Source organism: Oncorhynchus clarkii, chromosome 18, assembly GCF_045791955.1.
Source record: "Oncorhynchus clarkii lewisi isolate Uvic-CL-2024 chromosome 18, UVic_Ocla_1.0, whole genome shotgun sequence".
NCBI classification, from domain to species: domain Eukaryota; kingdom Metazoa; phylum Chordata; class Actinopteri; order Salmoniformes; family Salmonidae; genus Oncorhynchus; species Oncorhynchus clarkii.
Genome location: NC_092164.1, coordinates 900150 through 918105, shown reverse-complemented (window position 1 = coordinate 918105; position 17956 = coordinate 900150). Strand labels below are relative to the sequence as shown.

Below are 17956 nucleotides of genomic sequence, written 5' to 3'. Positions count from 1 at the left end.
TATAACCGTGGTAAGATGAATTATAACTCTGGGAGAACTAGTTATAACCATGGTAAGACTAGTTATAACCATGGTAAGACTAGTTATAACCATGGTAAGATGAAGTATAACTCTGGGAGAACTAGTTATAACCATGGTAAGACTAGTTATAACTGTGGTAAGATGAATTATAACTCTGGGAGAACTAGTTATAACCGTGGTAAGATGAATTATAACTCTGGGAGAACTAGTTATAACCATGGTAAGACTAGTTATAACCATGGTAAGACTAGTTATAACCATGGTAAGATGAATTATAACTCTGGGAGAACTAGTTATAACCATGGTAAGACTAGTTATAACTGTGGTAAGATGAATTATAACTCTGGGAGAACTAGTTATAACCATAGTAAGACTAGTTATAACCATGGTAAGACTAGTTATAACCGTGGTAAGATGAATTATAACACTGGGAAAACTAGTTATAACCATGGTAAGACTAGTTATAACCGCGGTAAGAGTAGTTATAAACGTGGCACGGCTAGTTGTAACCGTGATACGACTAGTTATAACCGTGGCACGGCTAGTTATAACCGTGGCACGGCTAGTTGTAACCGTGGCACGGCTAGTTGTAACCGTGATACGACTAGTTATAACCGTGATACGACTAGTTATAACCGTGGCACGACTAGTTATAACCGTGGCACGACTAGTTATAACCGTGGCACGACTAGTTATAACCGTGGCACGACTAGTTATAACCGTGGCACGACTAGTTATAACCGTGGCACGACTAGTTATAACCGTGGCACGACTAGTTATAACCGTGACACGACTAGTTATAACCGTGACACGACTAGCTATAACCCCGGTAAGACTAGCAATAACCGTGGTAAGACTATAAGACTAGTTATATCCATGGTAAGACTAGCAATACGTGGTAAGACTAGTAATAACTGTGTAAGACTAGGAGTAACCATGGTAGAAATGAGTGGTAAGACTAGTAGTAACCGTGGTAAGACTAGTAGTAACCGTGGTAAGACTAGTAGTAACCGCGATAAGACTAGTAGTAACCGCGATAAGACTAGTAGTAACCGCGGTAAGACTAGTAGTAACCGCGGTAAGACTAGTAGTAACTGTGGTAAGACTAGTATTAACCGTGGTAAGACTAGTAGTGACCGTGGTAAGACTAGGTGTAACCGTGGTAAGACTAGTAGTAACCATGGTAAGACTAGTAGTAACCATGGTAAGACTAGTAGTAATAAGTGGTAAGACTAGTAGTAACCATGGTAAAACTAGTAATAACTGTCGTTAGACTAGTAATAACAATGATAGACTAGTGATAACAATGGTTAGACTGGTAATAACAATGATAGACTAGTGATAACAATGGTTAGACTGGTAATAACAATGATAGGCTAGTGATAACAATGGTTAGACTGGTAATAACAATGATAGGCTAGTGATAACAATGGTTAGACTGGTAATAACAATGATAGACTAGTGATAACAATGGTTAGACTAGTAATAATGGTTAGCCTAGTAATAAATCAAATCAAATGTATTTATATAGCCCTTCGTACATCAGCTGATATCTCAAAGTGCTGTACAGAAACCCAGCCTAAAACCCCAAACAGCAAGCAATGCAGGTGTAGAAGCACGGTGGCTAGGAAAAACTCCCTAGAAAGGTCAAAACCTAGGAAGAAAACTAGAGAGGAACCAGGCTATGTGGGGTGGCCAGTCCTCTTCTGGCTGTGCTGGGTGGAGATTATAACAGAACATGGCCAAGATGTTCAAATGTTCATAAGTGACCAGCATGGTCCAATAATAATAAGGCAGAACAGTTGAAACTGGAGCAGCAGCACGGCCAGGTGGACTGGGGACAGCAAGGAGTCATCATGTCAGGTAGTCCTGAGGCATGGTCCAAGGGCTCAGGTCCTCCGAGAGAGAGAAAGAAAGAGAGAAAGAGAGAATTAGAAAGAGCACACTTAAATTCACACAGGACACCGAATAGGACAGGAGAAGTACTCCAGATATAACAAACTGACCCTAGCCACCCGACACATAAACTACTGCAGCATAAATACTGGAGGCTAACAATGATAGACTAGTAATAACAATGTTTAGACTAGTAATAACAATGATAGCCTAGTGATAACAATGGTTAGACTAGTAATAACAATGGTTAGAGTAGTAATAACAATGGTTAGACTAGTAATAATGGTTAGACTAGTAATAACAATGATAGCCTAGTGATAACAATGGTTAGACTAGTAATAATGGTTAGCCTAGTAATGACAATGATAGACTAGTAATAACAAAGGTTAGACTAGTAATAATGGTTAGACTAGTGATAACAATGGTTAGACTAGTGATAACAATGGTTAGACTAGTGATAACAATGGTTAGACTAGTGATAACAATGGTTAGACTAGTAATAACAGAGAGAGAGAGGATAAAAGAGAGGGAGGAAGAGAAAGAGAGTGAAGAACAGGATGGTTTATGCCAACAGCCAGTGGCAGATCATCTGTTGGTTAGACCCCCCCAGCTACACTACCTATACAGCTGGTTAAAAAAAACCCAGCTACACTACCTATACAGCTGGTTAAACCCCCCCGCAGCTACACTACCTATACAGCTGGTTAAACCCCCCCGCAGCTACACTACCTATACAGCTGGTTAAAACCCCCTGCAGCTACACTAGCTATACAGCTGGTTAGACCCCGCAGCTACACTACCTATACAGCTGGTTAAAACCCCCCGCAGCTACACTACCTATACAGCTGGTTAGACCCCCCCAGCTACACTACCTATACAGCTGGTGTCCTGTAGACCCCCTCCCCAGCTACACTACCTATACAGCTGGTTAGACCCCCCCCCAGCTACACTACCTATACAGCTGGTTAGACCCCCCAGCTACACTACCTATACAGCTGGTTAGACCCCCCCAGCTACACTACCCATTCAGCTGGTTAGACCCCCCAGCTACACTACCTACACAGCTGGTGTCCTGTAGACCCCCAAGCTACACTACCTATACAGCTGGTTAGACCCCCCCCAGCTACACTACCTATACAGCTGGTGTCTTGTAGACCCCCCCAGCTACACTACATATACAGCTGGTTAGACCCCCCAGCTACACTACCTATACAGCTGGTTAGACCCCCCAGCTACACGACCTATACAGCTGATTAGACCTCCCCAGCTACACTACCTATACAGCTGGTTAGACCCCCCCAGCTACACTACCTATACAGCTGGTGTCCTGTAGACCCCCCACCTACACTACTTATACAGCTGGTTAGACCCCCCCCAGCTACACTACCTATACAGCTGGTGCCCTGTAGACCCCCCCCAGCTACACTACCTATACAGCTGGTGCCCTGTAGACCCCCCCCCCCCCCCAGCTACACTACCTATACAGCTGGTTTTCTCAGTGGTTCCAGGCTGTGTTGTGTCCCAGTGGTTCCAGGCTGTGCTGGGTAAAGAGGTAGTCTAACAGCTGTGTTGTGTCCCAGTGGTTCCAGGCTGTGTTGTCTCAGTGGTTCCAGGCTGTGCTGGGTAAAGAGGTAGTCTAACAGCTGTGTTGTGTCTCAGTGGTTCCAGACTGTGCTGGGTAAAGAGGTAGTCTAACAGCTGTGTTGTGTCTCAGTGGTTCCAGGCTGTGTTGTGTCTCAGTGGTTCCAGGCTGTGCTGGGTAAATAGGTAGTCTAACAGCTGTGTTGTCCCAGTGGTTCCAGGCTGTGCTGGGTAAAGAGGTAGTCTAACAGCTGTGTTGTCTCAGTGGTTCCAGGCTGTGCTGGGTAAAGAGGTAGTCTAACAGCTGTGTTGTCTCAGTGGTTCCAGACTGTGCTGGGTAAAGAGGTAGTCTAACAGCTGTGTTGTGTCTCAGTGGTTCCAGGCTGTGTTGTCTCAGTGGTTCCAGACTGTGCTGGGTAAAGAGGTAGTCTAACAGCTGTGTTGTCTCAGTGGTTCCAGACTGTGCTGTCTCAGTGGTTCCAGGCTGTGTTGTGTCTCAGTGGTTCCAGACTCTGCTGGGTAAAGAGGTAGTCTAACAGCTGTGTTGTCTCAGTGGTTCCAGACTGTGCTGTCTCAGTGGTTCCAGGCTGTGTTGTGTCTCAGTGGTTCCAGACTCTGCTGGGTAAAGAGGTAGTCTAACAGCTGTGTTGTCTCAGTGGTTCCAGGCTGTGTTGTGTCTCAGTGGTTCCAGGCTGTGCTGGGTAAAGAGGTAGTCTAACAGCTGTGTTGTCTCAGTGGTTCCAGGCTGTGTTATGTCTCAGTGGTTCCAGGCTGTGTTGTGTCCCAGTGGTTCCAGGCTGTGCTGGGTAAAGAGGTAGTCTAACAGCTGTGTTGTCTCAGTGGTTCCAGACTGTGCTGGGTAAAGAGGTAGTCTAACAGCTGTGTTGTCTCAGTGGTTCCAGGCTGTGTTGTGTCCCAGTGGTTCCAGGCTGTGTTGTGTCCCAGTGGTTCCAGGCTGTGTTGTGTCCCAGTGGTTCCAGGCTGTGTTGTGTCTCAGTGGTTCCAGGCTGTGCTGGGTAAAGAGGTAGTCTAACAGCTGTGTTGTGTCTCAGTGGTTCCAGACTGTGTTGGGTAAAACGGTAGTCTAACAGCTGTGTTGTCTCAGTGGTTCCAGGCTGTGTTGTGTCCCAGTGGTTCCAGGCTGTGTTGTGTCCCAGTGGTTCCAGGCTGTGCTGGGTAAAGAGGTAGTCTAACAGCTGTGTTGTGTCCCAGTGGTTCCAGGCTGTGTTGTGTCCCAGTGGTTCCAGGCTGTGTTGTGTCTCAGTGGTTCCAGACTGTGCTGGGTAAAGAGGTAGTCTAACAGCTGTGTTGTGTCCCGGTGGTTCCAGGCTGTGTTGTGTCAGTGGTTCCAGGCTGTGCTGGGTAAAGAGGTAGTCTAACAGCTGTGTTGTGTCCCAGTGGTTCCAGGCTGTGCTGGGTAAAGAGGTAGTCTAACAGCTGTGTTGTGTCCCAGTTGTTCCAGGCTGTGTTGTGTCTCAGTGGTTCCAGGCTGTGCTGGGTAAAGAGGTAGTCTAACAGCTGTGTTGTGTCCCAGTGGTTCCAGGCTGTGTTGTGTCCCAGTGGTTCCAGACTGTGCTGGGTAAAGAGGTAGTCTAACAGCGGTGTTGTCTCAGTGGTTCCAGGCTGTGTTGTGTCCCAGTGGTTCCAGGCTGTGCTGGGTAAGGAGGTAGTCTAACAGCTGTGTTGTCTCAGTGGTTCCAGGCTGTGTTATGTCTCAGTGGTTCCAGGCTGTGTTGTGTCCCAGTGGTTCCAGGCTGTGCTGGGTAAAGAGATAGTCTAACAGCTGTGTTGTCTCAGTGGTTCCAGACTGTGCTGGGTAAAGAGGTGGTCTAACAGCTGTGTTGTCTCAGTGGTTCCAGGCTGTGTTGTGTCCCAGTGGTTCCAGGCTGTGTTGTGTCCCAGTGGTTCCAGGCTGTGTTGTGTCCCAGTGGTTCCAGGCTGTGTTGTGTCTCAGTGGTTCCAGGCTGTGCTGGGTAAAGAGGTAGTCTAACAGCTGTGTTGTGTCTCAGTGGTTCCAGACTGTGTTGGGTAAAACGGTAGTCTAACAGCTGTGTTGTCTCAGTGGTTCCAGGCTGTGTTGTGTCCCAGTGGTTCCAGGCTGTGTTGTGTCCCAGTGGTTCCAGGCTGTGCTGGGTAAAGAGGTAGTCTAACAGCTGTGTTGTGTCCCAGTGGTTCCAGGCTGTGTTGTGTCCCAGTGGTTCCAGGCTGTGTTGTGTCCCAGTGGTTCCAGGCTGTGTTGTCTCAGTGGTTCCAGACTGTGCTGGGTAAAGAGGTAGTCTAACAGCTGTGTTGTGTCCCGGTGGTTCCAGGCTGTGTTGTGTCAGTGGTTCCAGGCTGTGCTGGGTAAAGAGGTAGTCTAACAGCTGTGTTGTGTCCCAGTGGTTCCAGGCTGTGCTGGGTAAAGAGGTAGTCTAACAGCTGTGTTGTGTCCCAGTGGTTCCAGGCTGTGCTGGGTAAAGAGGTAGTCTAACAGCGGTGTTGTCCCAGTGTTTCCAGGCTGTGTTGTGTCCCAGTGGTTCCAGGCTGTGTTGTGTCCCAGTGGTTCCAGGCTGTGCTGGTTAAAGAGGTAGTCTAACAGCTGTGTTGTCTCAGTGGTTCCAGGCTGTGTTGTGTCTCAGTGGTTCCAGGCTGTGCTGGGTAAAGAGGTAGTCTAACAGCTGTGTTGTCTCAGTGGTTCCAGGCTGTGTTGTGTCTCAGTGGTTCCAGGCTGTGCTGGGTAAAGAGGTAGTCTAACAGCTGTGTTGTCTCAGTGGTTCCAGGCTGTGCTGGGTAAAGAGGAAGTCTAACAGCTGTGTTGTGTCTCAGTGGTTCCAGGCTGTGCTGGGTAAAGAGGTAGTCTAACAGCTGTGTTGTGTCTCAGTGGTTCCAGGCTGTGTTGTGTCTCAGTGGTTCCAGGCTGTGCTGGGTAAAGAGGTAGTCTAACAGCTGTGTTGTCTCAGTGGTTCCAGACTGTGCTGTCTCAGTGGTTCCAGGCTGTGTTGTGTCCCAGTGGTTCCAGGCTGTGCTGGGTAAAGAGGTAGTCTAACAGCTGTGTTGTGTCCCAGTGGTTCCAGGCTGTATTGTGTCTCAGTGGTTCCAGGCTGTGCTGGGTAAAGAGGTAGTCTAACAGCTGTGTTGTCTCAGTGGTTCCAGACTGTGCTGTCTCAGTGGTTCCAGGCTGTGTTGTGTCCCAGTGGTTCCAGGCTGTGCCGGGTAAAGAGGTAGTCTAACAGCTGTGTTGTGTCCCAGTGGTTCCAGGCTGTGTTGTGTCCCAGTGGTTCCAGGCTGTGTTGTGTCCCAGTGGTTCCAGGCTGTGCTGGGTAAAGAGGTAGTCTTACAGCTGTGTTGTGTCCCAGTGGTTCCAGGCTGTGTTGTGTCTCAGTGGTTCCAGGCTGTGCTGGGTAAAGAGGTAGTCTAACAGCTGTGTTGTGTCTCAGTGGTTCCAGGCTGTGTTGTCTCAGTGGTTCCAGGCTGTGCTGGGTAAAGAGGTAGTCTAACAGCTGTGTTGTCTCAGTGGTTCCAGGCTGTGCTGGGTAAAGAGGTAGTCTAACAGCTGTGTTGTCCCAGTGGTTCCAGGCTGTGCTGGGTAAAGAGGTAGTCTAACAGCTGTGTTGTCTCAGTGGTTCCAGGCTGTGTTGTGTCCCAGTGGTTCCAGGCTGTGCTGGGTAAAGAGGTAGTCTAACAGCTGTGTTGTCCCAGTGGTTCCAGACTGTGCTGGGTAAAGAGGTAGTCTAACAGCTGTGTTGTGTCTCAGTGGTTCCAGGCTGTGTTGTGTCTCAGTGGTTCCAGGCTGTGCTGGGTAAAGAGGTAGTCTAACAGCTGTGTTGTGTCCCAGTGGTTCCAGGCTGTGTTGTGTCCCAGTGGTTCCAGGCTGTGTTGTGTCCCGGTGGTTCCAGGCTGTGTTGTGTCTCAGTGGTTCCAGGCTGTGCTGGGTAAAGAGGTAGTCTAACAGCTGTGTTGTGTCTCAGTTGTTCCAGGCTGTGTTGTGTCTCAGTGGTTCCAGGCTGTGCTGGGTAAAGAGGTAGTCTAACAGCTGTGTTGTGTCTCAGTGGTTCCAGGCTGTGCTGGGTAAAGAGGTAGTCTAACAGCTGTGTTGTGTCTCAGTGGTTCCAGGCTGTGCTGGGTAAAGAGGACATCCTGCCAGACTCAGTGAGGACTCTGATCAACACCAACTATGATCCAGTCTATCAGTTACACCAGGCCTTCCTCAAAGAGGTGGAGCAGAGGCTGCAGCAATGGTGAGGAGTGGGTGTGTGTGATGTGGGTGGGGGGATGTGTTGTGGGTGTGTGGGTGAGGGGATGTTTGGGTGTGTGTGTGTGTGTGTGGGTGGGTGTGTGTGTGTACGTCCATGTTTTCAGCACCACTCTTCAGTGACTGATCATCATCAGAGACCCTGGTAGATGACCCATAAAAAGACCCAGTGGACGACCCATCAGAGACCCTGGTGGACGACCCATCAGAGACCCTGGTGGACGACCCATCAGAGACCCTGGTGGACGACCCATCAGAGACCCTGGTGGACGACCCATCAGAGACCCTGGTGGACGACCCATCAGAGACCCTGGTGGACGACCCATCAGAGACCCTGGTGGACGACCCATCAGAGACCCCCGTGGACGACCCATCAGAGACCCCCGGTGGACGACCCATCAGAGACCCCCGGTGGACGACCCATCAGAGACCCCCGGTGGACGACCCATCAGAGACCCCCGGTGGACGACCCATCAGAGACCCCCGGTGGACGACCCATCAGAGACCCCCGGTGGACGACCCATCAGAGACCCCCGGTGGACGACCCATCAGAGACCCCCGGTGGACGACCCATCAGGGACCCCCGGTGGACGACCCATCAGAGACCCTGGTGGACGACCCATCAGAGACCCTGGTGGACGACCCATCAGAGACAGACCTAGTGTATACCGCTCCTCTGAGAGGACAGACCTAGTGAATACCGCTCCTCTGAGAGGACAGACCTAGTGAATACCGCTCCTCTGAGTGGACAGACCTAGTTAATACTGCTCCTCTGAGAGGACAGACCTAGTGAATACTGCTCTTCTGAGAGGACAGACCTAGTGAATACTGCTCCTCTGAGAGGACAGACCTAGTGAATACCGCTCCTCTGAGAGGACAGACCTAGTGAATACTGCTCCTCTGAGAGGACAGACCTAGTGAATACCGCTCCTCTGAGAGGACAGACCTAGTGAATACCGCTCCTCTGAGAGGACAGACCTAGTGAATACCGCTCCTCTGAGAGGACAGACCTAGTGAATACCGTTCCTCTGAGAGGACAGACCTAGTGAATACTGCTCCACTACCCCATCTACTGGTGGAGCTGTGTAACTACGCCGAGTAGCTCAGTGTTCTCTAGTAGTTACATGTGGCACATCTACATGTGGGTTGGAGAATCTCAGGAATGCAGTCAACGTGTCATAACTCTCTCAACCACTCACAGCAAGAGTTTGATCTTCTCCTGGGGATTGATGCTTCTCAGCTGTTAATCACGCTGTTGCAATGTGGTTTCAATTAGAGATGGACAGATGGGTTACTGAATGAGTGATGTTGTTCCTCCACTTGCCCCTCACTATGGTGTCACTGAGAGAGGTGGTGAAACGTCTGTCTGTCTCCTGCAGGGTTAGGCTTAGAAGCAGGTAACCATGTTGATTTCTCTCTGTCACCAGGGAGGGGCGGTCCAACGCCCACATTAAAGGAGACTACCAGCGTGTCGGTGACGTCATGCTGAAGAACATTCAGGGGTTAAAGGTACAGTAGACGTGGATATCGTTCCTGCCCTTCAACATGTCCTCAGAGTAATGACCTGTGGGTTATAGGTGGAGTTACAGCCATCTGATGAATATCTAGGAGTATCGCATGGGGTCGATCATGATAATCACATGGGGTTGGCATCTATACAGTAGCAGCTAACCTCTACATCTTCTACCTAACCTACCCCTCTCCTCTCTCTCTAACCCCTACATCTTCTACCTAACCTACCCCTCTCCTCTCTCTCTAACCTACCCCTCTCCTCTCTCTCTAACCCCTACATCTTCTACCTAACCTACCCCTCTCCTCTCTCTCTAACCTACCCCTCTCCTCTCTCTCTAACCTCTACATCTTCTACCTAACCTACCCCTCTCCTCTCTCTCTAACCTACCCCTCTCCTCTCTCTCTAACCTCTACATCTTCTATCTAACCTACCCCTCTCCTCTCTCTCTAACCCCTACATCTTCTATCTAACCTACCCCTCTCCTCTCTCTCTAACCCCTACATCTTCTACCTAACCTACCCCTCTCCTCTCTCTCTAACCTACCCCTCTCCTCTCTCTCTAACCTACCCCTCTCCTCTCTCTAATCCCTACATCTTCTACCTAACCTACCCCTCTCCTCTCTCTCTAACCTACCCCTCTCCTCTCTCTCTAACCCCTACATCTTCTACCTAACCTACCCCTCTCCTCTCTCCCTAAACCCTACATCTTCTACCTAACCTACCCCTCTCCTCTCTGCCCCAGCAGCAGTTGACTTCCCTCCTGCAGCGTCACGGTGAGGTGTTGGTTGAGTTGGAGCGTTCGTGCCGTGCCTCCCAGCGGCTGCAGGAGTTGTGTCGAGAGTTTGAGCAGCAGAAGGTGTGTTACCTGTCCCTGAACATGTTCCTGCTACGCCCCCTGCATCGTCTGCTGCACTACAAACTGATTCTGGAGAGACTCTGCAAACACTACCCCCCCACACACCAAGACTTCAGAGACAGCAGAGGTAGGACCCTGCTCCTCTAGTTGTCTAGTTAATATCTCAGAGAGAACCCTGCTCCTCTAGTTGTCTAGTTAATATCTCAGAGAGAACCCTCCTCCTCTAGTTGTCTAGTTAATATCTCAGAGAGAACCCTGCTCCTCTAGTTGTCTAGTTAATATCTCAGAGAACCCTGCTCCTCTAGTTGTCTAGTTAATATCTCAGATAGAACCCTGCTCCTCTAGTTGTCTAGTTAATATCTCAGAGAGAACCCTCCTCCTCTAGTTGTCTAGTTAATATCTCAGAGAACCCTGCTCTTCTAGTTGTCTAGTTAATAGCCCAGAGAGAACCCTGCTCCTCTAGTTGTCTAGTTAATATCTCAGATAGAACCCTGCTCTTCTAGTTGTCTAGTTAATATCTCAGAGAGAACCCTGCTCCTCTAGTTGTCTAGTTAATATCTCAGAGAACCCTGCTCTTCTAGTTGTCTAGTTAATAGCCCAGAGAGAACCCTGCTCCTCTAGTTAATATCTCAGAGAACCCTGCTCCTCTTGTTGTCTAGTTAATGTCTCAGAGAGAACCCTGCTCCTCTAGTTGTCTAGTTAATGTCTCAGAGAGAACCCTGCTCCTCTAGTTGTCTAGTTAATATCTCAGAGAGAACCCTCCTCCTCTAGTTGTCTAGTTAATATCTCAGAGAACCCTGCTCCTCTAGTTGTCTAGTTAATGTCTCAGAGAGAACCCTGCTCCTCTAGTTGTCTAGTTAATATCTCAGAGAGAACCCTGCTCCTCTAGTTAATATCTCAGAGAACCCTGCTCCTCTAGTTGTCTAGTTAATATCTCAGAGAACCCTGCTCCTCTAGTTGTCTAGTTAATATCTCAGATAGAACCCTGCTCCTCTAGTTGTCTAGTTAATATCTCAGAGAGAACCCTCCTCCTCTAGTTGTCTAGTTAATATCTCAGAGAGAACCCTGCTCCTCTAGTTGTCTAGTTAATATCTCAGAGAGAACCCTGCTCCTCTAGTTGTCTAGTTAATATCTCAGAGAACCCTGCTCTTCTAGTTGTCTAGTTAATAGCCCAGAGAGAACCCTGCTCCTCTAGTTGTCTAGTTAATATCTCAGAACCCTGCTCTTCTAGTTGTCTAGTTAATATCTCAGAGAGAACCCTCCTCCTCTAGTTGTCTAGTTAATATCTCAGAGAGAACCCTGCTCCTCTAGTTGTCTAGTTAATATCTCAGAGAACCCTGCTCTTCTAGTTGTCTAGTTAATAGCCCAGAGAGAACCCTGCTCCTCTAGTTAATATCTCAGAGAACCCTGCTCCTCTTGTTGTCTAGTTAATGTCTCAGAGAGAACCCTGCTCCTCTAGTTGTCTAGTTAATGTCTCAGAGAGAACCCTGCTCCTCTAGTTGTCTAGTTAATATCTCAGAGAGAACCCTCCTCCTCTAGTTGTCTAGTTAATATCTCAGAGAACCCTGCTCCTCTAGTTGTCTAGTTAATGTCTCAGAGAGAACCCTGCTCCTCTAGTTGTCTAGTTAATATCTCAGAGAGAACCCTGCTCCTCTAGTTAATATCTCAGAGAACCCTGCTCCTCTAGTTGTCTAGTTAATATCTCAGAGAACCCTGCTTCTCTAGTTGTCTAGTTCATATCTCAGAGAGAACCCTGCTCCTCTAGTTGTCTAGTTAATATCTCAGAGAGAACCCTGCTCCTCTAGTTGTCTAGTTAATATCTCAGAGAGAGAACCCTGCTCCTCTAGTTGTCTAGTTAATATCTCAGAGAGAACCCTGCTCCTCTAGTTAATATCTCAGAGAACCCTGCTCCTCTAGTTGTCTAGTTAATATCTCAGAGAGAGAACCCTGCTCCTCTAGTTAATATCTCAGAGAACCCTGCTCCTCTAGTTGTCTAGTTAATATCTCAGAGAGAACCCTGCTCCTCTAGTTAATATCTCAGAGAACCCTGCTCCTCTAGTTGTCTAGTTAATGTCTCAGAGAGAACCCTGCTCCTCTAGTTGTCTAGTTAATATCTCAGAGAGAGAACCCTGCTCCTCTAGTTGTCTAGTTAATATCTCAGAGAACCCTGCTCCTCTAGTTGTCTAGTTAATATCTCAGAGAACCCTGCTCCTCTAGTTGTCTAGTTAATATCTCAGAGAGAACCCTGCTCCTCTAGTTAATATCTCAGAGATGGTGTCTGTACTAACACTCCTCCTCTAGCTACCCTAGCCAATATATCAGAGATTGTGTGTGTTCGAGAGAGAACACTCCTCCTCTAGCTGATATATCAGAGATGGTGTGTGTTAGAGAGAGAACACTCCTCTAGCTGCTATATCAGAGATGGTGTGTGTTAGAGAGAGAACACTCCTCTAGCTGGTATATCAGAGATGGTGTGTGTTAGAGAGAGAACACTCCTCCTCTAGCTGATATATCAGAGATGGTGTGTGTACTTACACTCCTCCTCTAGCTGCCCTAGCTGATATATCAGAGATGGTGCTGCAGCTTCAGGGAACCATGATGAAGATGGAGAACATCCAGAAGCTTCTAGAACTGAAGAAAGATCTGACAGGCATCCAGGACCTGGCTATACCTGGCAGGGTAAGATAACAGTTTTCCCTGGCTTTGCTTTGAGAAGTATTATACTGATTCATTCCAAGTTGTAGTACATCAGTCCTCATGTTGTCCTTTAGTGTATCTAACTTCCAGACATGTCGTTGTTCATTGTTTCCTCTGTGTTGTTTCTGTAACCCATCCAGGAGTTTATCAGACTGGGCTGTCTCAGTAAGCTCTCAGGGAAAGGACTACAGCAAAGAATGTTCTTCCTGGTTAGTCATTACTTCCTACTTCCTGTCACATGACTCCTCTGCTCCTCACTCACCCTATCCCTCTCGGTGTTCCTCCCTCCCTCTCTTCTCCTCCACTTCAGTGATGTCTCATTATATCTCAAATCAAATCAAATTTATTTATATAGCCCTTCGTACATCAGCTGATATCTCAAAGTGCTGTACAGAAACCCAGCCTAAAACCCCAAACAGCAAGCAATGCAGGTGTAGAAGCACGGTGGCTAGGAAAAACTCCCTAGAAAGGCCAAAACCTAGGAAGAAACCTAGAGAGGAACCAGGCTATGTGGGGTGGCCAGTCCTCTTCTGGCTGTGCCGGGTGGAGATTATAACAAAACATGGTCAAGATGTTCAAATGTTCATAGATGACCAGCATGGTCGAATAATAATAAGGCAGAATAGTTGAAACTGGAGCAGCAGCACAGTCAGGTGGACTGGGGACAGCAAGGAGTCATCATGTCAGGTATTCCTGGGGCATGGTCAGGTATTCCTGGGGCATGGTCCAAGGGCTCAGGTCCTCCGAGAGAGAGAAAGAAAGAGAGAATTAGAGAGAGCATCTCTGTGTTCCTCCCTCCCTCTGTCCTCCTCCACTTCAGTGATGTCTCATTATATCTCTGTGTTCCTCCCTCCCTCTGTCCTCCTCCACTTCAGTGATGTCTCATTATATCTCTGTGTTCCTCCCTCCCTCTGTCCTCCAGTTCAGTGATGTCTCATTATATCTCTGTGTTCCTTCCTCCCTCTCTCCTCCTCCAGTTCAGTGATTCCCTGGTGTACACCAGCAGAGGTATGACAGCAGACAACCAGTTCAAAGTTCACGGCCAGCTGCCTCTCTACGGCATGACAGTAAGAGTCTCCAGAACCTGAACCATAACATTATGGGCCAGTTTCCTGGACACACATTAAGCCTCGTCCTAAAACGCCAGATATATAGAGAAAACATTTATTCCAGGATTAGACTTAATGTGTGTCCGGGAAGCTGGCCCCATGCTGTTAGCTTCAGATAACATAACACAGCTGTGAATTAGTAGAGGTCACTCTCCTCTGATCCAACCCGTGTCTGTGTCCTCAGATCAGGGAGAGTGAGGATGAGTGGGGAGTTCCTCATTCCTTCACTCTGTTTGGTCAGCGCCAGTCTGTCGTCGTGGCAGCAAGGTACAAGTGTTCTAGATGTGTTCTGGGTGTTATTCAGTTTTCTAGATGTTTAGGGTGTTTTACAGTTTTCTATATGTTTATGGGTGTTTTACAGTTTTCTAGATGTTTTAGGGTGTTTTAGAATGTTTCAGAGTGTTCCAGGGTGGTTTAGAGTGTTTTAGGGTTTTCCAGGGTGGTTTATAGTGTTTTAGGGTTTTCCAGGGTGGTTTAGAGTGTTTTAGGGTTTTCCAGGGTGGTTTAGAGTGTTTTAGGGTTTTCCAGGGTGGTTTAGAGTGTTTTAGGGTGTTCCAGGGTGTTCCAGGGTGGTTTAGAGTGTTTTAGGGTGTTCTAGAGCAGGGGTGTTAAACTCATTTAGCCCCAGGGGCCACATTCAGTCATCAGAGAGGTCCTAGCTGTGCATCTAACCCATGTCTGTACTCTGTACCTAGCTGTGTATCAGAGATGGTGAAATGGATGGAGGACATCAGGATGGCTGTAGTCCTGGTAGAGCAGAGTAACAGACCTTCTGCTGATCTACTGTCCACCAGTCGATCAGACCGCAGTAAGTCTTGTACCTGACCCCTGACCCCTAGACCTGGTAGAGCAGAGTAATAGACCTTCTACTGATCTACTGTCCACCAGTCGATCAGACCGCAGTAAGTCTTGTACCTGACCCCTGACCCCTAGACCTGGTAGAGCAGAGTAACAGACCTTCTACTGATCTACTGTCCACCAGTCGATCAGACCGCAGTAAGTCTTGTACCTGACCCCTGACCCCTAGACCTGGTAGAGCAGAGTAATAGACCTTCTACTGATCTACTGTCCACCAGTCGATCATACCGCAGTAAGTCTTGTACCTGACCCCTGACCCCTAGACCTGGTAGAGCAGAGTAACAGACCTTCTACTGATCTACTGTCCACCAGTCGATCAGACCGCAGTAAGTCTTGTACCTGACCCCTGACCCCTAGACCTGGTAGAGCAGAGTAATAGACCTTCTACTGATCTACTGTCCACCAGTCGATCAGACCGCAGTAAGTCTTGTACCTGACCCCTGACCCCTAGACCTGGTAGAGCAGAGTAACAGACCTTCTACTGATCTACTGTCCACCAGTCGATCAGACCGCAGTAAGTCTTGTACCTGACCCCTGACCCCTAGACCTGGTAGAGCAGAGTAATAGACCTTCTACTGATCTACTGTCCACCAGTCGATCAGACCGCAGTAAGTCTTGTACCTGACCCCTGACCCCTAGACCTGGTAGAGCAGAGTAACAGACCTTCTACTGATCTACTGTCCACCAGTCGATCAGACCGCAGTAAGTCTTGTACCTAACCCCTGACCCCTAGACCTGGTAGAGCAGAGTAATAGACCTTCTACTGATCTACTGTCCACCAGTCGATCAGACCGCAGTAAGTCTTGTACCTGACCCCTGACCCCTAGACCTGGTAGAGCAGAGTAACAGACCTTCTACTGATCTACTGTCCACCAGTCGATCAGACCGCAGTAAGTCTTGTACCTGACCCCTGACCCCTGACCCCTAGACCTGGTAGAGCAGAGTAACAGACCTTCTACTGATCTACTGTCCACCAGTCGATCAGACCGCAGTAAGTCTTGTACCTGACCCCTGACCCCTAGACCTGGTAGAGCAGAGTAACAGACCTTCTACTGATCTACTGTCCACCAGTCGATCAGACCGCAGTAAGTCTTGTACCTGACCCCTGACCCCTAGACCTGGTAGAGCAGAGTAATAGACCTTCTACTGATCTACTGTCCACCAGTCGATCAGACCACAGTAAGTCTTGTACCTGACCCCTAGACCTGGTAGAGCAGAGTAACAGACCTTCTACTGATCTACTGTCCACCAGTCGATCAGACCGCAGTAAGTCTTGTACCTAACCCCTAGACCTGGCTGAACAGATGAATGGTCTTTCCTCTGATTTACAGTCCACCAGTCGATCAGACCGCAGTAAGTCATAGTACCTGACCCCTGACCCCTAGACCTGGCTGAACAGATGAATGGTCTTTCCTCTGATTTACAGTCCACCAGTCGATCTGACCGCAGTAAATCACACTACCTACTGCTACTACTTCTACAGGTGGAGTTAAAGGGCCCACAGCAGCCATGAACAGCCCTAACCTAACCATCCCACAGAGTACAGGCTGAGTCCTAACTAACCTAACCTTCCCACAGAGTACAGGCTGAGCCCTAACTAACCTAACCTTCCCACAGAGTACACGCTGAGTCCTACCTAACCTAACCTTCCCACAGAGTACAGGCTGAGTCCTTACTAACCTAACCTTCCCACAGAGTACAGGCTGAGTCCTAACTAACCTAACCTTCCCACAGAGTACAGGCTGAGCCCTAACTAACCTAACCTTCCCACAGAGTACAGGCTGAGTCCTAACTAACCTAACCTTCCCACAGAGTACACGCTGAGTCCTACCTAACCTAACCTTCCCACAGAGTACACGCTGAGTCCTAACTAACCTAACCTTCCCACAGAGTACAGGCTGAGTCCTTACTAACCTAACCTTCCCACAGAGTACAGGCTGAGTCCTAACTAACCTAACCTTCCCACAGAGTACAGGCTGAGCCCTAACTAACCTAACCTTCCCACAGAGTACAGGCTGAGTCCTAACTAACCTAACCTTCCCACAGAGTACACGCTGAGTCCTACCTAACCTAACCTTCCCACAGAGTACACGCTGAGTCCTAACTAACCTAACCTTCCCACAGAGTACAGGCTGAGTCCTAACTAACCTAACCTTCCCACAGAGTACAGGCTGAGTCCTAACTAACCTAACCTTCCCACAGAGTACAGGCTGAGCCCTAACCTGTCTTTACCTGGCCTGCAACACGACCAAACTGTATAGAAATGTGGCCTGCAACACGACCAAACTGTATAGAAATGTGGCCTGCAACACGACCAAACTGTATAGAAATGTGGCCTGCAACACGACCAAACTGTATAGAAATGTGGCCTGCAACACGACCAAACTGTATAGAAATGTGGCCTGTAAAATGGACTTTGAGTCCATCAATTCACATGATCACTTCTCTTATTTAGGTTTTGTGACAAGGATGTTTTGTGCTCCGAGAAACAACCTTCAACTTATCGGACCTGGGGGAAAGAATAGCTTGTCCTCTGTTTCTGTTCGTCAACTTTTCATCAATTCCTCTTGCTGCTGTTCTCAGAGTCTCCAGAAGAGGGCGGTGTGGAGGCTGAGTCAGAGGAGGAGCTGAGTGCGTCTCGTAGCTCATTGGAGCGTCAGTCAGCACAGAGAGGAAACACGACGGTTCATGTCTGCTGGCACCGCAACACCTCTGTGTCCATGGTGGACTTTAGTGTGGCTGTGGAGGTACCTACCTGACCCACAGTACCGTCTAACCTCTCTGTTTCTGTCCAACCTCTCTGTTTCTGTCTAACCTCTCTGTCTTCTGTACCTACCTGACCCACAGTACCGTCTAACCTCTCTGTCTTCTCTACCTACCTGACCCACAGTACCGTCTAACCTCTCTGTTTCTGTCTAACCTCTCTGTCTTCTGTACCTACCTGACCCACAGTACCGTCTAACCTCTCTGTTTCTGTCCAACCTCTCTGTTTCTGTCTAACCTCTCTGTCTTCTGTACCTACCTGACCCACAGTACCGTCTAACCTCTCTGTCTTCTCTACCTACCTGACCCACAGTACCGTCTAACCTCTCTGTCTTCTGTACCTACCTGACCCACAGTACCGTCTAACCTCTCTGTTTCTGTCTAACCTCTGTCTTCTGTACCTACCTGACCCACAGTACCGTCTAACCTCTC

The 17956-nt window shown here is 48.5% G+C and overlaps 1 protein-coding gene across 2 annotated transcripts in view; it reads left to right on the top strand.

Moving 5' to 3' along the window:
- Positions 1-17956, top strand: part of LOC139372813 (FERM, ARHGEF and pleckstrin domain-containing protein 1-like) — a 114711-nt gene that overhangs the window by 89922 nt on the left and 6833 nt on the right. For both annotated transcript variants that reach the window (XM_071112619.1, XM_071112618.1), the window contains exons 16-24: positions 7582-7715; positions 9157-9238; positions 9987-10224; positions 12646-12776; positions 12935-13003; positions 13772-13861; positions 14088-14170; positions 14599-14711; positions 17345-17508. In XM_071112619.1, coding sequence (XP_070968720.1) covers positions 7582-7715; positions 9157-9238; positions 9987-10224; positions 12646-12776; positions 12935-13003; positions 13772-13861; positions 14088-14170; positions 14599-14711; positions 17345-17508 — 1104 coding nt within the window. The remainder of the gene's footprint in view (positions 1-7581; positions 7716-9156; positions 9239-9986; positions 10225-12645; positions 12777-12934; positions 13004-13771; positions 13862-14087; positions 14171-14598; positions 14712-17344; positions 17509-17956) is intronic.